Below are 24,599 nucleotides of genomic sequence, written 5' to 3'. Positions count from 1 at the left end.
TAGCATCAAATTTAGTTAAAAGACTGTATGGCATAGACTAGGGAACAATCAGTAAAGGAAGGTTGGATGGATGGGATGGCAATTTTTTTCCTAATCCTGGTAATTAAGAGTATTAGTGACCATGATAACCATGTCTGGATGTGCTGCATTTGGTGTTAAACTGATTGTTTGTTAAACTTGTTTCTGTTTTTATTTCTAGGGCTCTTCCTTATCTTAGGCTTGATACTTTACCCTGCCGGTTGGGGATGCACGAAGGCAAGAAACTATTGTGGAGATTATGCTTCTGCTTACAAACTTGGAGACTGCTCCTTAGGCTGGGCTTTCTACACAGCTATCGGGGGCACTGTTCTGACGTTCATCTGTGCAGTCTTCTCAGCACAAGCTGAAATAGCCACATCCAGTGACAAAGTGCAAGAAGAAATAGAAGAAGGAAAAAACCTCATCTGCCTCCTTTAACTCCAGTGGGGGAAAATACCAGCATCTGGATCTGTTTCTGCTTTCCATTGACTGGGCAAGCAGATCCATTTACCTGTTTTTACCATTTGTGTGATTGAGCCCCATGCATTCCAGCCCTGAACTACTGAAAGGGTCTTTCTTCCTTGCTGGGCAATGAGGATCAGAGAAAGGATCCCAAGAAAGCAGAATGTAAATACTTGGGGATATTTTTAGTTTCATTCTGTGATCAGGACACAGTGGAATATATTAAATCCAACTGGGGATGTGAGTAATCACATGTATATAGCAGGAATGTTGTTAAAACTGACAAATTCTGATTGATTGGATTGCCTAACCCACCTTGGTCACTTTGAAGAATTGGGGTTTAAAATAATAAAAACCCACACATTTTTTTTTTCTTTCCTTAAGCAAAAGAAGCCTATTTGAATGAGGCTTTGTTTCCAAGGGCTCCCTTCACTGGTGAATATTTCTTCACMATGACCTGGTTTGGTACCATTTTCMTGGAGGTGCTTTTTGATCCTGGAAGCACAGTGCCTTCTTGGATATTAACTCTATGTTGGAGAGAGCAAAGCTGACGTTTACACCAATCTTTAGGCATTTAGAAAGTTAAGTTCCTGCAGGGTTGCTCTCTCTTGAAACTTAGAGTTCAAGGTGTGTGCCATTTGTTACTTAGCAGGTACATACTTTTTCCACTGACTAGACAGAGAAGCTGTTCTTAGACTGGCTCCCATCTGATTCAGATGAAATTGAATTATTTCAAAAGCTTTTATTAAAACTTCTGAAATCCCAAGCRGATAACAGCTCCCCACAGCACCAGCCTGACCTGGGCTGCAACCTCTCCTACAACTGTGGATCTCACATTGTACTTCCARCAGTATTACCTTTTCTCTCATCAGTGAAGCATTGATCCCAGTCTACAGATTAATCTGTCTCATTACCCAGATGCACATAAATCTTTAGGAAATTTAAATTTTTCARAAAGTCTTGACAAATTCTATGTGGCTGGGAAGGTTTATTTCCTTTTTACTTTTTTTTTTTTTGTGCGTAGTAGTAAACTCTTTTTCAACTAAATCGGCAGAAATTAAACAGACCTGGCCACAAATGTCTTTTTTTTTTTTTCTCAAAGCCAGCTGGTTGTGTTATTTGTGGTGTTGCTTCACTAGAACTACTTCTGATATCAAGTTTGTAAGGTGTTTTTGAAAAGAAAGGTATGATGCAACTGTGCCATCGGAGCATTGGGGATAATTCATCTGAGAAGTAGTTCTAATGAAACACTTGGATGAATTTTAGATTCCTCTTCTTAGTTCTTGGTAGTTTAACATCATCCAGTGATAATGTTGCTTCACTGTGTTACACGGAGCAGAGAGTCTTATTTATGCCTGGTCAGTCCCTTAAAGTGTGCCTTTAGGTATTAAAAAATCGCTGTTACTGTACAGGAAGGTAGGTGCTTTCAAGGCACTGCTCAAGTCCTTCAGATCACAAGAGCTGTTCAGCARTCCTGACAGCGGGCCCGGGACAGCCTCAAGGATGGGTGACAGTGTGGAGCTGGGTCCCCATCCAGCACCTGCTGCACACCACGGATGCAGAGCAGCTCCCAGCCCACACCTCTGTGCCCACAGCACCTGCAGCCCRAGCTGGACAGATTCAGGTGACCTCTGACATGCAGTGCAAACAAGTAAGGTCAACTTCTGCCTATATTCCCAAAGGGATTGTTTCAATCTAGCCTCTTCTTGCATTTACCTGCTCCTGCAACGAAATCCACCATCTTTTACTTTCAAAAGGCTAACTCAATTTTCTTTTAAATATTAAATTTAAATCTTCTGCAAAAGTTGTGGTCTGGGACCAACTGCCTGCACAAATCAAGATTTTAACAAAGCAAAATTACCAGCACAGTGGTGCCTGAAGATGAAAATCAGAGCCCACACACTGTGTCCGTACCTGTGTTTGTCTCGGCTTTGTCCCATGCACAGCCCCCACACCTGAAGGACACGCACTGGGCTTGTACCTGGGGTCCAGCCAGGCATCCTCCAAGCATCCTTCCCGAGCCCCTGCTGGAGCATGCACTGGACCTGGCCACCAGCTCAGCTATTCCCTGCCCTCGGGGTCCTGCAGTTGGGAAAGAGGGGGTAAGTAGTTGTGTGAGTACCATATAAACCAGATGAAAATTAAATACTAAGTAGATTGAATTACTAAGTAGATTTACAGTTTTACCTTCCTTAGGTGGGTAACAATCTAGTGCCCAGGTCACCACTGCCAACAAATCTTGACACGCTATTAGGGTGACAAACGCTTCTTTGGCTTGAGCACTTGATTAATCAGAATCAGGTCAGTTCTTGCAAAGGTAGAGAGAGCATACAGTGCTCTGGCAGAGCAGTAAACAATGAGTGACCTTCATTCGTTACTAGCTGACCTCTGCTGTGATCCACATGATGCTTGTAAGAATTTCAACAGTACGTTTTGTTTGGGTTTGGTTTTTTTTTTAAGTGCAAAGGAGATATTTTCAGTGGCATGTTTTGCTTTTGTTTGCATTTGTAACCAAGAAGAACCAGCTTTTCTGCTTGTTGCTGGTATATTTTCAGCTTGCTCTGCAACAGCATAATAACTAACTTGCAAGAATATCCATGTCCATCACATMGTACAGATAGAAGACAGGCTGGGAAGAAATAAAGAGGGAAAATAATCAGAATTTCTTTTCTCAGGGTTCTGTTTTTCTAGCAAGTGATAAGGTGGTGTATATTGAGGATTTTAAATTTTTTTTTCCTGGATGAGGTTTTCAGGTGCAGGGTGCACTCATTAAGTTTCACAGCTGTTTAAATTGCTCCTGAAGTTCACCTCAGCAGTAGCTTTCAAAGGCACTTTGGGAAAAAGAAAAAAAAATCAGCTTAAAGCTAATTTAATTAATTTCATGAGGGGGCTGCAGAGTGTAACTGCTTCTTAATGTACATGCACTGCATAGGATCTAAAGGAATTTGCTGTGGATTCTTTAAAACCTGTGTGCCAATTAGTTCAGTTTAACTTTGTTTTTGTGGTATTGAAGAATTCTTCAGACATCTGTGGTTTCATCAACTTTTAAACTTATATTCAATAAAGTGCCATAGACTTTTTTTTTTCTAATTTGTAGCATATTTAAATATATATATATATATATACACAGATTTGTGTGAGATGTGCAATATGAGGAATGGGTTTTGTGGGGGTTTTGGTTGGTTGTGTGGTTTTTTAAAATTTTATTTTTTGCTTTTAAACAAGTGATTTGAAAAGGGACCTCCCAGGGAAGAGGTGGCTGGAATTTGGTGATGTGGAAGTAGAGTAATGCAGTAAAATCACTGAGGTTGAAGATCAATATAACAGTAGTAACAGCAGCTTGAAGATTTGACAAAAATATTTTCTAGAATGATTTTAATTACTCAAATCTGTGAAATACAGATGCTTCCAGTGTGAAGCTGTRTCCACCTCTGGCCATTAACACTCTAAAAGCTGAAAAGGCTCAGCAAGGTTTCTTAGTGTGCTTTAYTTGTAATGCAGCACTGCAGAAAACATTGCTACTGAGCTGTTTCTGGGTTGTCTATATTGCTTTATATCTWTTTTAGTCAATAAAGTTCTCTGGATTTTGAGGTTTTTTTCAGCCAAATCATTTCCATTTTGCATTGCTACCCCAACCCCCCCTTACCCAAGTTTCCCATGTCCTAGTGGTAAATGGAGGAGTTCAGGCCTTCCTTGACAGCCATGGGCATTGGTGCCTGCCTCAAGGAAAGGGYAGAGTCCAACAAAAGCAGAGCACGGCAGCAACGCATACACAGCTCCTCGGTATAGGATGAGCGGCTGCACCGATCCAGCTAGAGTAGGTTTTGAGCCATGGTTTATTTGTGGTACTGTTTTTCTGTTCTTGACTCACCACTATGTACATTTGTTAGCATGAATGATGTACCTAATGTCTTCTTTTTAATCTAAATATCAATTAAATGTGAGTTTTTGAACTTTTAACAGGAGTCTGACTACCTGAATTCAACATATTGGACAAGTTGAGCCAAGTTGAGCTTTAATTGCAGCTTTAATAGCATTTTAGATCCCAGTCCAATGATGTATTTCAGATTCCCATCTGACTTTAACAATTATTACTGCTTACTGATCAAAAGTATGTGATCTGAAATTGTAACTATGTGTTATACAATACAGTTGCATTAAAGAGACTTTCAAATTGCATACAGTTCTGACAAATGTGTTTCATTTTGCAACTAAAGCTCTGCAGTTCCTTGCTGATGGAAAGGGGTAGTAATGGTTGTAAAACAAATACTGCTTCATCACATGCAGACCTTTAAAATGGTGTTTGCCACAGTATGTTGCACCTTTCAACTGTGACATGACAAAACTAGAGAAACATTACAAAGCCAGTCCGTAGCAGAATGAGAAGCAAGGCTTCAGCAATTTAAAGAAAAGTCAATATGTCACTTATTTCTCAGTTGCTATGTTCCACTTCTATTAAATTCATATATAATTAATTACATGTAGTTTAATTACTCGTCTAACTTGGAACCTTTAGAAACCTACAGTCCAGAAGTAAGGGGACAGGTGCCACTGAATGCACCACTATCATGTAAGTTTATGAATTACAAAACAGGTATACATACATAGAGCGTTTACCAATATAAAAAATGCTTAAAGAAATTATGACATACTGATTGGAGTAGCTAAAAATATTACCTTCCTTTTTCAGTAAAGTTAAGCACAGAGTTCAAGTCTCTAATTGTGTGTGTTGTTACAATTCCTATAACTTGGTGCCCAAGCTCCAGTTGGGTTTATAACAGTGATGCAATCACAAAGTAGATGTCTATTATCAGTCTCACAGTGCCAGGAATACCAGGATGGGGTCTTGTCCTGCGATTCACTGAAAGTTTGTTTTCAAATYGATGCCATTTATTTTATTTATATCTTCGTATCAGTGAATTTTGAGAGTGTAGGAATCACTAACTGGTTAAGGTATCACTCAGATGCAGTGGGATCAGTAATTTGGTCTGGCCAAGGTAAAGGAAAAAAAAWTCCAAATTTAATGAATTCACCGATTTAAATTAATAGGTGATAGGTTGCACTCAGTTATCTCAGAGGTGATTTAGATATTTTCTRACAAAATTGGTTCTTCCAGTTGTTCTCTTCCCTTGAACAAGAAGTGTGACCCTACTCCTAATTCAGGATATGCTTTTTTCCTTTAAAGCATCATGCACTCCTGTAAAAAGAACAAACTGCATTCCTCTAAAAAATACAGGTACAACAAAGAGAACAGCTCTGCACTTAAAAACAACCATGCTTTGGCATGTGAGCAATGATTACAGCTCAGATACACACAATTGTTTAATTAGGCTATAAACATGATAAAATCTACTTGCAGCATTGTCAGCTGCACCAGTGGCAGAGCAGCTGCTGCCATGGAGGCACCAGTGGTCAGAGGCAGCTGTTGTGTACATTAGGCTGGGSTCCAGCCAGTGTAGCCTACCCAACTCCAGCTGCACAGAGTCGCAGAGCAGGAAAGCCAAGTGCACAGCCTCAAGTAACTGAGGTCAGCCTAGTTTCCAGGCCTGCACCAGCCCAATTTTTACTAATACAGCCTCCAACTTGATCAATATAAATCAGTCCTCAACATTTCCCATCTCTCTGGCTGGAGGTTTCCCTTCATGAATCATGGATATAAAGTAGTAAAACCTGGTATTCTCAACACTCTAAACAGCAGCTTCTCTATACTATTTGCCTTCATATCTGAGTGTAATGTAACACGAACACGAAGGAACACTCACAAAAGCAGGAGAGTATACTTATTTTATATATATATATACACACACATTACCTAATGTTAACAGCTCCATGTGTATTAAAAGATAATAAATGTATTGAAAGTACAACTCTTCGATGTAATCACTTTCATCCAACAAAAAGCACATTTTGGTTGAGCTACATATGCTTTCATTAAACTGCTGGACAGTTGTTTTTTTTCTACAGAAAAACATACAGCAGCCTGAGCCACAAGTCATACTTCCTTATCAATGTCTTTTTTCTTTTTTCCTCAGTATCACATGACACAGTATCTAGTTTAATGCTTGCATAAAGTTTCACTGGCTTTTGCTGCTCAGCTAAGAGATCTGCACTACTTCCTTTGTAAATCTTCCTGAGTTTTCTAATTACGAGAATAAAAGCTACCTGCAGACATAAAATTTGTAGGAAAATTACAAATACATATATGTGTAACTGMGTCAAACTGAACAGTTTTAATTATCCGGTACTGTGCCCTATACTGGATTCATAACCAGAATGCTCCAGGTGTATGCCTTTTCCTTGACAGAAATATCTTCCCTGAAGTATCACTGAGTATTTTTAATCACAGTTCTCTTAACCCATGCTTTTCTCCTAGTGTGTGCATGCCTTTCCAACTCCATGCTTACAATCTCTTGAGGAAATAAGCCTCAGCAAACCAGAGGAACTATCTCCCATCAAGAGCATTAACACCATGTAATAATTCTAAACACAAAGCATGACTCGATCATGTGGCACGATCGTGCTTACATTTACAAGAAAGTACAAAACTTCTTCCTTCAGTCTGCTCTCTTTGCCATCCTAGATCTTTGAATTACAAAGAAAGATCAAGCTGATGAACAATTTCAATACTGACTGATGCGTGTGCAAGAGTCTTCAAAAACACATCTGCCATCTCCCAAAATAATCCTGAGTGTACCTCAGATCACTGTTCTCTGTATATGCATGATCTCTGTATCATGCATTTGCAAACTTAACTACAGCACAATGGTCTAGATTAAGCCATTCTGCTCTTCAAAGGAAACCCAGTAAAAAGATGAGTACTAGTGGGCAGGTGCTATAACTGACATTATATGGAAAAAAAAATGAATAGGTTTGATCGTGCCTAAAAAAGTTTTTTTAAAAACTTTAAAAAAAAAAAAGCAGGACACAACAGTGACACAGAAATGCCAATTCATTGGCATCAATTAGGAAAATGAACACTACCAAAGCAATGTTTTTTTCAGCAACTTCATTTTACTTTCAATAATGTTTTAAGATTCACTTAATACCTGTAGAATTCCATTCAGCCATGACAGAGCATGTTTAATTTTAACCCTTGTGAATTTACAGCACAAGAAGGTAAGCTGCAAGTATTTTAAGAATTTTCTTCATAACAGTTGAGTAGAATAATACTCTTTAACCAGATTTATTGATAGTGGACATTTTGCTACACCATTTCAGCAGAAATACAGCATCTATATACAGAATTATAAAAAGCAAGTCAGACTTTTACATAAATCATCTTCCCTGCACATCACCCTGACTGTTAGAAGAAAAATCCCCATTATTGGTCAAAACTATACAGAGCGAACACTAAGGAAAAAAGTATTTTTTTATTCTATGACACTGTGTTAATACAATAAATATACAAAACTTCTGAACTACCCAGACATGCAACAGAGGGACAGAAGAAGTGCATTTGAACCATGACAATCACCAGGATGGCAGAACATTGTTAGTAATTTACAAAATATACAAACATCCTAAGATAAATTAAAACAACTCCTAAATTACAGACCAATGACTACTGACATTCCAGTGTTTAAACTTCATAACTTGTACTCAGTTTGTCACAATACTACAATATGACAACTCAAGTGGGCGCCATACTCTGATTAACAAGAGATTTTAAAATCTAGTTTTTAGATATAAAATGTTTTAACAAATCTCAGCCTTCTATTGTCAAAGCTAAACAAACTTTTCCCTCCCTTCTGGGCTGCAAAGTGTCAGCAATTTCTGGTTTAAAGAACTCACATGTGACACAACTCTGAATTTCACTCAGAAGGCTTAAACCTGTACATTCAACCCATGATAATACAAATCAACAATTCTTATACACAGAACATTACGTATGTTTTCTCAAAAAACCTTCAAACATTTGAGAAAAAAATCTAACAGTCAAATTCAGATTTTATTCCTAATGTGTGTGGGTTTGTTTTTTGCTAATGTATGTTATTATGCAATCTTCAACTTCAGTTAAATTGGAAGGAAGATGTCCCTGCTATTCCTATCCCTATTCCAAGGGATACCAAAAGAATTCCCTAAATTTAGATTAAAAAGTAATCCATAGTAGAGTTCTTAGATTCAACCCTCAAGTTAAGTTTAAAATATGAAAAGAAAATCTTGATATACAGTTGCTAGAATGATGRTCCCCAATCTCAGCAGGGAACAGTGACTTTCATCTAGAAAGCTTTAAAAACATTCCACACAAATTTAAGTTAAATGTCAGCTTGTCCACTATTATGACATTTTAACAGCCTTGTTACATAGAATATTTAAGCAAGTATATTCATTAATATGAACTTCAGCATAGGTGAAACTATGACGTTTATTCAAATTCAAATTGTGTTTAAAGAAATAAGTAAAAGAAAGGAGATTAATAGGAGAATTCATGCTAACACTATATTAGTGATTCAGGGATTAAGCTAGGGGAGTGTTTTTTTAATGAGCTTCTATTATTATGAATACAGTGTAGTGAAAAAGSCTCTATGAAATTCAGTTCACATTCAGAACATGGAAGGGCCTCAGAACTTTATGCTGTGTTATTAAAGATAATTCACCTTAAGAGCTGAATTCATTTCAGCCAAAGTGTGTACTTACACAGGTTGTAGGATGTCATCTTTCCATTCTATTAGAGAGTCTGAAAAACTGTCTAAGTATTGTATACAAGTCTCATGAGGCAATCCAAGCATGTAAGGTCTTCAAAGGAGAGAAACTCACTCTATACAAAAATCTGATTATATTATAATCTAGAATATTGTGATGGTATGTAACATGAGGAATTGTTAGTTTCCCAGCACTGATCTAAGGTCTTGGGCTTCCAGTTCAATGAGTTAACTTTATTAAACATTTCTCCCTTTGCCAAATCAAAAAGTTTAAAAGCTTTTTTACTATAGCTTAAATCACATCACAGAGATGGATGAGTTAACATTAAAATTCATTCAAGTATCTGTTAAATGTCATCGCTTAAAGAGCCTGATTTTACACAATATTCCTGCTAGAAAATTAAATACTTTATACATAGTGTTTTGGACAGGCAGTAAACAGAGTGACTGTCCAGGCTAGAAATTTAGTACCACTGTTAAACATAAATCTAAACTTGAAAAAAAAACTCCAACAAAAAACTAACAAAAAAAATCCCAAATAAAATGAAAATACCACTGCAAATAGAAGAGGGACAGGGGATATGTGAATACTGAAGTTAAAAATAGCAAATATGTAATCATGTAGCTTTGTGATTGAAATCCCCAGTTAACTTCCTTAAACTGTACACTGCATTATTACACATTCTATTACAGAAAATATTTATGCTCCATAGTAATTTCTCACAGGTAGAGAATACTCCATGGAAATAGATATAAACAAATGCTATAAAGTGGCGCAGGTAAATTCTGGACCAAAACACTACTTAAACAAGATCAGGTTAACTCAACAGTATTCATGCAAACTTTCAGGTTTCTATCAAAAGACATATCCTCAAAAAAAACCAAGAGAAGAATTTATACTCTCTGCCTTACTTGCATTTGACCTCTAACAGCTGCTGAAATTGCAAAAGCAGTAGCCAAACCTAACTTTTTACATCTCTCTTATGATAGAAATAGGGAAATCAGTTCTTGTGAAGAAAAATAATCAATCTGAAGTGCTTTCCTGAAGTTAAAAATGAAGTACTGGAGTGAACTGCTATAAAACCTAAGATTCTTAATACATTGATTTGATCATTGTACACTGCAGTTCATTCTCAGGCCAGTTGTTGAAATGATTTATCCCCAATAAAATACGGAAAGCTTTATATTGTAGAATTCAACATGTTAAAGAGAAAAGAACGGTCTTCTTCTTAAAATAAATAAATTTATAATAAAATAAACCAAACATTTCCCATTTAACCCATGCATATCTGCAGAAGAAACAAACATGCTGTGTGAATTTTGATGTAGGCATTTAGGGAACATGGTAAGTGACTGGAAAATAAAGAACCGTTGAAGAGAACCGTGGTGATTTTGTTTCCCTACATTCGGTTCCCCTTGAATGCATTTTGAGCTGCACTGGTGGCCGCTGTCGAGGCAGCATTGGCCGCAGCAGTTTGAACAGTTTTGTTGGACATCACTCCTGTGGCAAACTCCTGCTGCGCTTTCTCAAAGCTCGCACCAGTTGTGCGGTAGAGCCCGTGCACCTGCAGTGGGGAAAAGCAATGGAAAAATGATGTCACACTTCCCATTTCTTAGTAGACCAACAGCAAACTCTCAAACGCAAGGCAGAGCTGTGAGGGGGGGAAATGTGATTTGTTCATGTGTTTGAGAGGATTCAGAGATCAGAACATGGATTTTTTTCCCATAAACCCTTGAATTTTGATTGTCCTGCTGCACACACAGTTTGACTGTAGGGGATACCTGTAATCATTTGCAAGTTCAGAGGGGTCTCATGTTTACTAAAATGTATTATTATGAACTTATGAAAATGTATTATTTGGTGAACTTTTTTCTACATCAATATTTAGAAACATTTTAATTACTCTGGTTATAGGAATAACCTATGCTCTGACTAAACATTAAAAAGTACAAAATATTCTAATTATATAGATATGCATTTGCTAAACTAGCRTCATGAATCAACAGCTCTTCATAATAATCAGAGAAATAAACAATATGCCTTAAAAACACTCTTAAAAATATGCCATATAACAAAATAAAAACCAACAAAACCAGACAAATTAAAAACTTCCAGTTACCTGAGTATTAAAATTCAAATGCTATTTATGACTCACATTCAGTCAAGTCACACAAAAGGTTGTCAAATAATATTGCAAAGACATTTTCATTCCAGTGTAGCAAAATTACTGTAACTTTTTTCTCTGTTATAAATGTGACTATTTCTAATTCAGAAAGATATACCAAGTCATATAGGAATATGCAGATTTTTGAAAATAATCCAGATGCRTACAATAAGAAAAGTGTAAAATTATGTTCCACCATATATTTTTCTTGCTTGCTTCTCCTCCTATAGAGGGCCTTTCTACAGAAAACAAGAAAGGATATTTCCAGCAACACACTTTAAATTTCTGTAAAAAGGCCAGAAGAATTTGTGTATGCAAAAAAATCTTTCAATCTCACTGTAACTGAGGTTGAATAATTAGAATTCAACCAGCACATAATCATCAGAATACAGAGAAACAAAAGTCCTTTTCTGAGGTACTGAGCATCTCTCTCTTCTATTGATTTTAAAGGGAATGATTTTGGTAAGAGCTGAAACTCATCCATCACTTGAGTCACACTTCCCTGTGCCTGATGAACGATCTGGCATCTACAGCTCCAATCACAGTGTCCAGTGCATTCACACACTCTTTCATGGTGGGGGGGGTTCTCTTATTCAGAGCCATCCTTCCCCATTTGCAGAAAACATATGCATTGTACAAACAGCATTTTTTAACTCCACAACAGTATAAGTAAAACTATACAGTTGTCAATAGGCTAGGTTAGACTCACCTCGAAGTACATAATTTAATCCATACTACTTTGTGAAAGAGTACCTCTCTCAAGACAGAAAGTAAAATCCAGATCAAACACAGGAAACAGAAGAGGGAAATAGTATGTAATTTACCTTTTTAAACATAACTAGTGAGATAACAGCAGATGCTGTGAAAAGTGCAGCTATGATTATCATCATAATGCCAACAGGAATACTCTTATTAAGTCCAGTAAGAGATGAAATCCACCCACTAAAAGAAAGATAAAAAACAAACTTTATTAGTACAGCACATGAACCATTTAACCCAATATACCCTAATCACTTTATAGCCTCCTAGTTCTTAACAATTTAGAATAATTTTGAAAAAAAAATCATGTGTATTTTATGTAAACATATTTTGGTTCTATGACACCCTTTCAAAGCTTAGAATCAATTTTTTCACAAAAACTGCAGTGAAACTATATGAAAAAAGCRTTGTAAATATTATTATCTCTGAGAGTATTGTGGAGAAATTAGAGTTGCCTATCAACCTCTTGAGGATTTTTTGTCATTTGAGACTGATTTAAAACAACATGAATTCATGGAAGAGAAAATATCCCTAAAAAGATAGTTTCTATAGAAACAAATATAGAACAGAAACATATCACATATACACAGCTTCTGTGCGGGAAGATTCATATAGTCGTATCCACACAGAGATGCTTTCTCAACTGAGATCAACATGATAATTTTTTTAAATAGGGAGGAGCATCAGATGAACTAATAGAGAAAACTGCTGTACAGTATCCACTTCAAGCATTTCCCCATTCTTCAAAATTGAAACACCAACAAACATCAACAGTTTCAGACTTGTAAACTAAAAAAGTAGGCTGCCTAAAGAACAAAACTCTGTACATTAAGAAGAAAATTATTCCTCCACATTATTAAAACAAACAAAAAAAAAAGCTAAAAATCATTGTAAATCCAAACCTTAAAGTTTTCCTGTACCTGTTTAAAACGGCTTTGATATCTGATATACTCCACCAYAATCTACCACAAAATGCCAAAATCCAAACTGTAATTAGCATTTTTCGATGATCTGGCTACTTTCCACACTCCTTCCCAAAGTACGCTTAAATGCACACTTCAGAGGCTTGGACGAATAAGCAAAATAGAAAATACCAGAGCAAAAATAATAAAGCAGGATTTTTCCTTACATAACAGTTCTAAAGCAATACTGTTTTGTCTGCACTGATACAGGGAAGGGTTGTTACCCAAATAAAGCACTGCTACTCGTGACTCTTCATGTTACCTGGCTACTACAACCTTGCTTTTAGTTAATGACTTTATTCCAAGGACAGTGACTGATTGCCCATACCTTCTCCTCATTAAATATAAGTGTTAGACCTCAAAGGCTCGAATAAAACATAATATACATACAAGCTTCATGTAAAATCTTACATATTTACAAACATTTAAAAGAAAAATCAACTTATTACAGAATATGGAGGTGACTCAGACAAATGAACTTTTCAAATATCAAAGATATACCATGATACTCACCTAAATGCCTCACTCATTCTACAAATTTTAGCCATAAATTCCTCAATATATAGTAAGTGTATTAACATAATTAGAAATAACTGACAATACAAAAATATGCAAACAGTACATTATTAATGTCTAAATTTGTATTTGTTTTCTTTTATTTTAAATACAGAACAAGTAATAACTACTCACACTACCAAAATAGAGGAGGTAATGTATAAAAGAGCGGTTCAAAGTGGTTTAAATTGAAGGATAAATTTTGACCAGCCTAGAAATGTATTCTYTGGATACATTTCACACACTTCTGCTAGTTAAGAGCACTCCAAAAATGCTTTTTTTTAAGAACTAAATGTAACATTCCAGTGAACACATGATTATTCCTTTGAAAATATATAGACTGTAGTGCAGTTGTTACTTCAAATGTGTTAGTCTTACATACAGTAGAACACTACAGTAAACAATACTCACCAATTTCCCCATCTTTGAAATCCTGCAGCTTGAAGTACATGTACAGCAAACTGACAGATATATACAAAGAAGAACACAAAGAACCTGAATGAACTGTCACTCCTGAAAGAGGTGGGGGGGAAAGATTAAAGCAGACAGAAAATTCATGATTTTTATTCAAATTCTGTAATAACAATCTAATTTTTTCTGCATTAATTAGAGTAAAAGTACTTTCATTTATCAACAGTGATATGAAGTATCAGCAATTCTATGGTTCTGTGGAGTGTTTATTTACAAAAGCTGCTCTTTCTTCTTCAATGCACTTCTTTGCCACTGCACATCTAAGAACGGTGAGAATAGTTCTGTTCAGCCCACAGCAAGACCTCTTCAACTAACCATTTAAGTTTGTATACAGAATTCTGCTCCACTTTCAGAGTGAAGTTCACAGTGCTGGCAAGATGGGAAGAAAATATTTAACTTGTGAAAGGACATAAAATCCCATATGGAATTACTGAAACTCCAGGCACACCAGAATACTGAAGCAGCTATTGCTTTAAAGTAAAATGTATAAAATACATTTGCTGTTTAAATTACTAAAATGCCAGCCTTACAAACACTGAAAATAAAAAAAATTTTAAAAAAAAAACCCAGACAAATATAATTTGATATAATTTCAACGAAGATTCAACCTACTATTATCAAAACTAATGATCATATGATATACTTCCTTAAGAACTCTAGCAGCAAACACAAGTCATTCAGTTATGTCAGAGAAACAGATTTTGCCCTTAACAGCTCTTCCTGCAGAAGGGAGTTTGTAATTTCTATACAGTTTAGTTCAACGACTATTTCATTTTCAGCTGAGCAACTAAGTGCAAGTTGAATATGCAAGTAGTAGTTTTCCTTTCTCAATCAGCCAATTTTCACTATGAAAAGCTACGGATTTACTAGACAGGAAATGCAAGTTAAACTATATGGTTCCTCACAGATTTCCTATGGGTACAGGAATACCTCTTTGGTTAGCAAAAAGAAACACTTCACATAGTTTAAGTGTTACACTTGCAACTCCTGGTCATAAACCTTTTAATGCAAGAATAAGGCTACTTTAACTGAGAACATGCTGAATCACTTCAATGTAAAAAGATACTTTCAGCCTATAGGATTTGAAATCTCTACATGCTGATCTTGACCAAGAAAACTGTTTGATTTTGCATGCAAACACATTATTCTACTCCTTAATCACACACCTCATACTTCTGAAGTTTGCAAAGATTATTAATACTAGGAAAAATACTACTTTGTTTACTATATACCTGCTCTATTAATTAAGAATCTCAGGCCATTTCAATTACAGACACTGTAGGTGTATTYTTAACTACATTTTTTATGTAGTTAAAAATACACGATTTCAAGAGCAGCTATTTATGAAGTTCATTCAGGAGGCAAAAAATTTAAGACACTCTTACTACTAACCTTCTTAAATTACTGGTGCAAAGAGACAGATTTAAAGAGAATTTACTTTGCAACTGTTACCAGCCCCTATTAACTTTAACAAAGTTAAATATTGCCAACAAATATTTTGTCTGTGGTAGAAACTAAAAATATTTTAAAGGATATTCCAGAKTATTACTACCTATTGGCATCTAAATTTGAAATTCAACAACTGAATTAATGGCAAACATAGTATTTGTTTCTCATGAAAGCACTTCAAAGGATTATCACCGTGATAATCAAGCAAATTCTGGAATGTTAATGCATTTTGACAAGTTTTTAAATACCCTAAGTCAAGCTGAAGTTGTTACCTGAAAGCTCCATAAAGTGGTCTGTACCAGCAGACAAAAGAACAAGGAGTAAAAAGCAAGAACCAGAGAATACTCAATCCAAAATCAACTCCTCGTGAAGCATCAACATAAAACCAGGCCAAACATCCAAAGATATTAAGAAATAGTGTCACTGTATCGACTGTAGAAGAAGAAGCAAAATAGTCTTAATTAAGTTACATTTATATAAGAAATTATTACAGCTGCTACAGTTAAAACCCAACTGAACATTTTCAACTGAACAGCAGCATGCTGACAATAGCCAATACCCTCTCAATGCCCTCAGTAATAAATTCATTTCTATCATTTTCTAAATTTCTAAAAAAACCTGTATTCACAAAAGAGGACTCAATATGAAAATTAAATTACTACCAGCTACCTGGCAATGTAAAATATCCTGTCAAAAAAATAAAACATTTCCAAATATTATATTAAGAAAATGAGGCTTATAAAGTTGCAATAATTGATACTTTTTCCTACAGTAATAACTGAATACTAGTATTAACAAGACTACTGAATGTTTTTTGAGACAAAGCTTCTTAGTGACATGAAACGCATCACAAAAAATGCTCTGTACACATTCAAATTTGAAAACAAAAATATCCCAAATCATCTTTCAATGGAAAGTTCTTTGTCTCCCATATAATAAAAGGAAAAATAACCCCTTACTAAGAATGCTCCTCAGTAAAATAAGATCTGCAAGAAGCTGTTCTAGATGCTTTAATCCATTTTGTATATTCGCGTATTTCTCAGAACACTGGCCTTTCTTAGAACATCTGCCTTTTTCATGATCTGTGGTTAGCTAATACTATAATTTTCYCATTGGCATACCTTGTTACAGGTTAAGTGTTCCATTTCTACTAAAGAAAATATATTTGAATTATGATTTTACATTATATTTCAATTAAGTTTACTTCTTAGAACAGAATTAAGATACAGCAATATTAAGAAACATTATGACTATTACCTTCATGCTATCTGGCACAGAAGTTAGTTCTGCTAGACTTCAAAGATGAACATGAATTTCTCTCTTTGTTCAGCAATAACCAGTGATTCAGGAGATTTTGCTGCCTCAGAGGACAATTCCTTTCCTTGTGGATCAGGATAGAGTAGGGTATTTATAACTGTACAAACTACTCCTGACAGCAATGATTTCTTTAAAATTTAAGTTCAGAGAAACATTTTAGTCATTCTACTGGATGGTAAGGTTAACAGAACTTAGCAAGATACTAAAGATTTTGAAAAAGAGAATTCTCAAGCTCTTGGTTACTGTCTTTAACTATGACTTGAACAAACTCTAAACTCAGTGGGAAAAAAATCTTAAAAGCAAGATGCATAGATCATTGCATGAAAGACTGATGAAACTGAAAACATTTCCTCAGACAAATCATATTTTCCTGTAAGTCACCAGAAGCAAAAGACTTCTTTTAAATAAAAAGCACCTACATATCTTAGCACTGCCCCAAGGGGGGTAGCAAAGCAACTCATTTTGGAATTTGTGTGTTTATGCCTCATRAAGCAAAAAAAAACTATACAAATCCCAGCTCCTGCCTTCCTTTGGTAACTACAAGAAAGAAGTATTCTCTCTTTCTCTACTCACTACTGGAAAATGGGGAGACCCCCTATGTTACTAGAAACATTCAGATTCTGATGAAGTTTGACCTTTCCAGAATTACTTTTTAAAAATAATTTGAATTATGATTTACAGTACAAGTTTTAAAGACCATCAGTATACAAGAGGCTGAAGCATCACACCCACTACTGACAGTAAAACCAGTAATGTAGGGGTCTACTTCACTACTGCAACAGTGAGTCTCAGCTGTACAAAACAAGTATTAGCAAACTATAGAGGAAGACAGCAGACTTGACTGACGAGTCTCAAGTCACTGCACTTGCCCTTTTGCTCTGTACAGGGAATCATTTATCCCTTGAGCCAAAACCATCACTAAGAGATCAAGACAAGCTTTGCTCTCTTATGAATAGACAGGTGTTTGTACATCCAGGGTAGCAGTTTTAAGTACCTTCCACTTATTTGCCTCAGCAAATCAAACCATAATACAAGTTATCAGAAAATAAAGACCACCTGGGGGAAAAAATACCTAAGGCTTTGGCAGAAGTCTGCAATATGCAGTTTATGTAGGACAACTTCAAAGCTAAAACAATTGAGTATCCTATGTGATTTAAAAAAGCCTTCTCCCAGTTTGTGTGTAGAAACAGCTGAGGTTGAAAAAAACTAATTCATGCCAAAATAAGAATGAACAATGGGAAATTAAATTAGTTACATAAATATTCATATATTCCTTCTTTTTTTGTATAAAATTCCTTGAATAGAAGAATTTTACTTAGATATATTCCCTATTAATTAACTACACTTTATCATCTATAAATGTCTGAAAGTGAATTGTAGGTAAAGACCACAAGTTATACGGATGCTATTTGGCGTGTACATTACTGAGATGATTATTTWGCCATTCCATTTGAGACTGTACAAAAATAGATTTTTGCACTAAATTTAATTTTAGCCATGTTTCATTGATTATATTCTCAAGAAACAGAAGTCCACATTAGGATGCCCAACTCTCATTCTGGATTGGAACTACCTGATGGTGAATGAGACGCCTATAAAATGGAGAGTTTTTAAGCCACATGGCAATTCACAGGTGAGGACTGGGCTAGTAAGTTTGATCACACACAGCCTTGGAGCTCTGAGTGGCTTCAGATGTTGTATAGGCTTTTGTTCCTAGTCTGTTCTGCTCGCTTGGGAGTAACATGTCTTACAAAAAGAAGAAATACTTTCCATAGGGAAAAAATAGATTCCAAAACAGACTCGGACCAGCACACAACATAAACATTAAGCAATCTTGGATCAGCACATAAACATGTGCCATCTAAAATGTGAAGGTATTTTAAAAAAATTTCCTGATGCTAAACACTAAAAAACCCACATAATAATATGGAATGGACAAACAGTGAATCTGTAAGACAGCAACCGAAGTCAAACCTCTAGAAAACATCACCCACAAAGAAAGGCTGAGTAAACTATGCTAATTAAGGCAAAAGGAGATGACTAACATGGATAAACCTGTTTTCCACAACAACAGTGGATAGAACAGGAAAGACCAAACACAGAAGGGGATAATTAAATTATATACCAAGAAATAATTTCTAATTCTAAAAGACAGCAACCCATTAGAACAAGCTTGGAGGGAGTTTGTGAAGTGTCCATCATTGGAGGTTCTCAGAAACAGGCAAAACAAACATCTACACAGACTCAGATAAAAGAAAAAGAGTTGGCACTTCAGGATACTATTTTTCTACCAGAATCTCTTCAGGTTTTAACTTCCAATATGAAATATTCTTTGAAAGTCATTAGTGTTTTAGTGCATGCTATCAGCCTGAGGGGAAAGTAGCTGGAATACACATGCTCTTGTGCCTGTTTCTGACTATTAGTGCAGGTCAAGAGACATTGTCCTTGACACAAGACACAGTAGTAGCATAAAAAGATCTAAAAAGCAGTGCTCAGTGCTAATAAGCTAGGAATGTCATTTTCATGTGCAAGCCCTAAAAGCAGCAATGGTCACCAAGTCAAGACAGAATAGAAAAGCTCCAATGGCTGCTGTGAAAAGCCATTGCTAATTGATTGTTACAGTGCACAAAAACATGTGAGTACTCAGTCTGTTTTTTTTTTTTTTTTAAAATAGAAGTCTCTCCCCAGGGGAAAAAATGTGCAAAGATAAAACCACATCAAAGAATCTGAAAACTCTGACTTCTGCTACAAAAGGAAAGAAGATGGAAGAATTAATGAAATAGAGATACAAACAGACTTGGTTTTTTATGAAAGGAAGAGCATATGGATCTTAAACAGGTAAAGAAGTTTCCTCAGAGATATAAAAAGACGATATAAAAGCTAAACCAGAAAATTTGTCCCCAGGGCTGCTAAAAAGGAAAAGGACCTACTTTCTAAAGTGCTGAGAATGCAGTATTAAGATTTATCCAAGCCTGATTATGTTCACAGAACCCCTAAACCTCACAAGACAAAGGAAGTTCTGGAAGAGCTAATAAAATGTACAATGGCAAGCAGAAGCAAGTCTACTATGGGAACAAGTACCTTGCCAGAGGAAAAAGTGAATGAAGAATGAGCCAAACCAATGAGTAGATGCAATCCTAGGAAAGAAAAGTCCCAAGGATTGATTTAACAGCCAACCCTAAGGCATAGGGTTCTATACTCAATCTTTTTCATCTTTTTTTTTTAACTGTGTAATAGATTTTGTCCTTCTTTTCCTTTATTATGCCCTTTTCCTGTCTTCCTGAGTAATATATTGTCAGAGAGTACTACAGCTAAAGAACAAAGAGTGCGAAAAGACTTGGCTGAAACCTCAGACTATCTAGAAGATGGGCTGTCATGTCAGTATAGAGGCACAGCCCCTATATATTTTGAAATAATGTAACATTGCTTCTTCCTTTACTTGTTGCCATAAAAAGGAAAATTAAAAACAGTATCAATATTATTTTTCCAATTCTCACTGCCCACCTTCATCTCATGTTTGAAACATTCACACTTGCAGAACTCAGTCCTGCAAATGGCCAGAATTATAACCATCCTAAAACTGAGTATTTCACCTTAGATTTCACATAAATCTAAATTATCTGTCAACTTTATGAGAGTGACTAGTCATACACTCTACAGTGGTTTATTTGAAGATTAACAGTCTAGCAATGAATACAGAAAGCTGTACATTATGATGAAATGGAATTTATTTGATTCAATGCTGTCTGCTCATTTTATGTGTTTCAATTACATGGTTCAATGACACCAATAAGATTACCAGAGTAACATGTAAAATTATGGAGATTTCCTGACTACATCTGAAGCTAAGAAAAACAGGACAGGAAACATTTGAAATACTCAATTTAACAGAAGGCTAAAAATATATTAAAGGCATCAAAGTACCTAAGTCTACACAATTTCCTCAGAGTATTTTTTAGACCTTCATTAATCACACTGGACAAGGCAGAAGAAACAAGTGCAGCATCTGCACTCTTGTTTAATCCAGCATTTCTCCAGTCAAAACACAGCACCCAAATAAGGCAAAATTAATCCTACAGTAATTAAAAGATGGTATAGAGCATTCTTTGCCTACAAAGGATAGTTTTAACATGGACTGATTTTTTAGCTAATTGACACTGTTTCTTAAAACACGCTAAAACAATATTAAGCCTCTGCTATAGATTAAAACCATATGAAACTCTATAAAACCCTGTATATAAAGCAAATAGATATTATACATCTTGAACTTAAAAGTCTATTAACACTAATTGTGAGTTTTATTTCTTAGTATATAAGCTGATTTTAAAAACAGTAAAATTATTTCTAAGTTAATAAATGGTCAAAGTTCCTTTTACAACAGGAGAAACTTAAACCAGACAACTGCAATAAACTAGAACCAAACTGCCCTAGGATAATCCTCCTTTATTTCTTTTTATGATGTAATTCAATACCTTCAAAACTGAACCTAACCATAAGATTTCACTTCAACATTTGGCTTCTGGATTTAAAAWAATTTTTCATTACAGATGTTCCAAGAGCCAAAGTAGCAGGTATGTATCACCAAGTTTGAACAGGCACTTCATTTAACGTAAAAGAAAATACTTACACATCCACAGATAGTACATAATCTTTACTGTCTTCTGGAATTCTACTGGAATGTCTACTGAAAAATCCTGGTAAAAACAAGGACCTACAGGAAAATTCTCAGGAAGAGGTGGCCAGTTATTTTTTCTGCCTACAAAAAGAAAAAGAAGGAAAAAAAAAAGCCTTTATAATGTACTTTCAGTCTCTATATACTAGAATGAGATACACATTTGAACTTGTTCTAACTGTTTAATGCATGAGTTTCTCAAGTGGATGAATAACTTGGACTACCGAAACCCATGAGTTTCAAGAGCAATCCTCAACATAATACTAAAACTAAACTTTAGAAATTAAATACAATTAAGTGTAGCCAGGACAAGGAAAGTATTTTATCTATACAAAAGACTAAGCAGACATCTGACAGTTCATATAAAGTAAGAGAATTCTTTACAAAACAAATAGATATGGACAGAAAAACCATTTCTGAAAATTGCCTGACAATTAAATTAGTATTTCCCTTAAGTCCCACCATACTCACATAGTCTGTTGAACAGAAAGATGGGGGAGTGAAAAGCATTCTTCATTTTTAGAATCCTGATATTTTTAGTGTCAGACTATCTCTAATCTTTTGATTTAATTTCCAATATAGTTTCCTGTCAAAACTTACCTAAAACACAGCAAGTCTCCAAAAAGACAGTTTCAAGTCTCAGAAAATGGCCTGTAACTACTTTTTTTCACAAGAATATGCCCTGCAGCATCACTATATTTCGATATCGTTGTGTGACAGAGGGAGTRCACTGCAAAGGATCAAGATCAGACACTTGGATTTCCTGTATGCTTCTGTGATCACAGGCTAGAGTACACATTCTACTGAATACAAGTAGCTTCATGGTCACAAGGCGCTGGTTCTTCTGGGGACTTCAATGACCCTGGTATTTGTTGGCAGGATAACACAGCCCAGCACACACAGTCTAGGAAATTCCTGCAGATGACTGAAGATAATTTTTTGATGCACGTGGTAGAAGAGCCAGTGAAGGAAGGTGTGTTGCTGGACCTCATACAATCAAACCAGGAGGGACTGGTTTAATGTATGAAGGCTGGGGGCAAACTTGGCTGAGGCAACCATGAGATGGTGGAATTCAAGATCCTGTGTAGAGGAAGGCAAAGCAGTAAGCATGACCAGAACCCTGAACTTCCACAGAGCTAACTTCAGCCTCTTCAAAGACCTGCTTAGAGGAATCTCATGGGTTAGGGCTCTAGAAGAGAAAGSGGTGTCCAAGAAAGCTGGTCAATACTCTAGCATCACTTCCTAAAGTCCAGCACATTTCCATCAGCAAGAAGGCAGCAGGAGACTTGCATGCAAGGACCTTCTGGTAAATCTCGAACACAAGAAGGAAATTTATGGGATGTGGAAAAAGGAGCAGGTCCCAGGGGGAGACACTGTAAGAACAGTGTCAAGGTATGCAGGGATGCGACAAGAAAGGCCAAGGCCTACTTGATATTAAATCTGTCAAACAATATCAAGGACAACAAGCAGTGCTTTAGCAAGTACATTGGCAACAACAAAAGAAAAAAAAAAACCACTAAGGAAAATATGGGGTCACTGCTGAATGAGATGGGTGTCCTGGTGACAGAAGACCAAGAGAAGCCAGAATTACTGAATGCCTTCCTCCTTCAGTGTTAACTGCTGAGGTCAGCCCTCGGGAATCCCAGACCTTGGGGCTAGGAGAGGAAGGGTGGAGAAGGGAAGATTTGCCCTCAGTCGTAAAGTGTGGGATTAGAGATGGACTGGGCAGACTGAACTCCCATAAATCCACAGGCCCAGATAAGATGCACCCACAGGTGCTGAGGGTGATGGCAGACGCTGTAGCCAAGCCACTCTCCATCATCTTTGAAAAACTACAGAAACCAACAGGGCCCAGTGACTGAAGAAAAGCCAATGTTATTCCATCTTCAAAACTGGCAAGAAGGAGGAAGCCACCAGCCTATCATTCAGCCTCATATCCATCCCTGGAAAGGTAATGGAACAGACCWTATTGGAGGTGATCACCAAGTGTGTAGGAGAAAAGAAGGTCATCAGGAGTACTCAGCATGGATTCCCCAATGGGAAATCACGCTTGAGCAATCTGACAGCTCCTGTKATGGCCTGGCAGGATGGGCAAATGAAGAGGCAGCAGTGGATGTGTCTGCCTCCTTTCAGCAAGGCTGCCTCCTGTAACAATCTCATAGGTAAGCTCAGGACAGGTGGGCTGGATGAATGGACAGTGAGATGGATCAAGGACTGGCTGAACGGCTGTTGTGGGTTAAGGGTTCTCATTTTGTTTCCTTTCTCGGGGAATTTTTCTCTCCCACTTTGTTGCTGGGATACACTGATTGCCAGGTCATCCTTTTGATGGCAGGGCGGTTAGTAAAGACAATAGGACCTACACCCCACCCAAACGATCTTGCTAAGTACTGGGAGGAGGTGTATGTGGGTGTGGTGGTGGCGGCGGGTAACTATATATACTGCCCTGTTTGGCTCAGAGGGGGTTGGCCTGCTACCTGCGGAGCAGAGCTCCACTGCTCTTTTCTGCAGAGCACAGCATCTCTGCCCGTTGATTCCTGTTTTGCTGCACTGTAATCTTCTGCCCCCGTGCCTTGCCTGTGAACCCTGAGATTCGTGCTGCGGTGGTTAAAGGAGCACCGAGATTGGCATATCCGCTGTGAGTTTGCAGAGGAACTTTTTATCCATCCATCTCTGCCGGTTTGTGCCCATCCTTGGCCACATGGGAGATCTGAACCAGCCGGGACCCACGCCACAGCACCCCTGCAGTCGCCGGGGAATCAGGTGGGTATCTCTGTGTGAGGCTGTCACTGGGTTTGGGATTGGGCTGGTTGGTGCTATTGTTGTTATTACGTATTTCACTTTGTTATACATATTAGTAAAAACTGTTATTCCCTTTTTCCCATATTCTTGCCTGAAAGCCTGTGACTTTTTTTCAAAGCTATAATRATTCAGAGGGAAGAGGGGTCATATCCACCACTCCAAGSGGGGGTCCCTGCCTTCACTGGCAAACACCTGTCTCTCAAACCAAGACAATGGCCGAGCTCCRAGGGTCATGATCAGGGCAGCAGAATCCAGTTGGAGGCCTGCAGTCAGTGGTGCTCCCCAGGGATCAATACTGGCTCCAGTCTCACTCAGCTCGTTCATCACT

At 36.8% G+C, this 24,599-nt stretch overlaps 2 protein-coding genes across 5 annotated transcripts in view; one reads left to right on the top strand and one right to left on the bottom strand.

Moving 5' to 3' along the window:
- The window catches only part of LHFPL2 (LHFPL tetraspan subfamily member 2), a 112,355-nt gene extending 108,256 nt beyond the window's left edge, over nt 1-4,099 (top strand). For all 4 annotated transcript variants that reach the window (XM_057363855.1, XM_057363852.1, XM_057363853.1 and 1 more), the window contains one exon: nt 200-4,099. In XM_057363855.1, coding sequence (XP_057219838.1) covers nt 200-456 — 257 coding nt within the window. In that variant the 3' untranslated portion in view covers nt 457-4,099. The remainder of the gene's footprint in view (nt 1-199) is intronic.
- The window catches only part of SCAMP1 (secretory carrier membrane protein 1), a 42,643-nt gene continuing 22,046 nt past the window's right edge, over nt 4,003-24,599 (bottom strand). Inside the window, exons 5-9 of the mRNA XM_057363851.1 lie at nt 21,428-21,556; nt 15,756-15,915; nt 13,975-14,076; nt 12,112-12,229; nt 4,003-10,687 (exon numbers count right to left, since the gene is read on the bottom strand). Of these exons, the coding sequence (XP_057219834.1) occupies nt 10,523-10,687; nt 12,112-12,229; nt 13,975-14,076; nt 15,756-15,915; nt 21,428-21,556 (674 nt within the window). The 3' untranslated portion in view covers nt 4,003-10,522. The remainder of the gene's footprint in view (nt 10,688-12,111; nt 12,230-13,974; nt 14,077-15,755; nt 15,916-21,427; nt 21,557-24,599) is intronic.

This window comes from Malurus melanocephalus, unplaced genomic scaffold (genome assembly GCF_030028575.1).
Source record: "Malurus melanocephalus ecotype Western Australia unplaced genomic scaffold, MMel_1.1 scaffold_31, whole genome shotgun sequence".
Classification (NCBI taxonomy): Eukaryota; Metazoa; Chordata; class Aves; order Passeriformes; family Maluridae; genus Malurus; species Malurus melanocephalus.
This window is presented reverse-complemented; position numbering and strand designations above follow the sequence as displayed.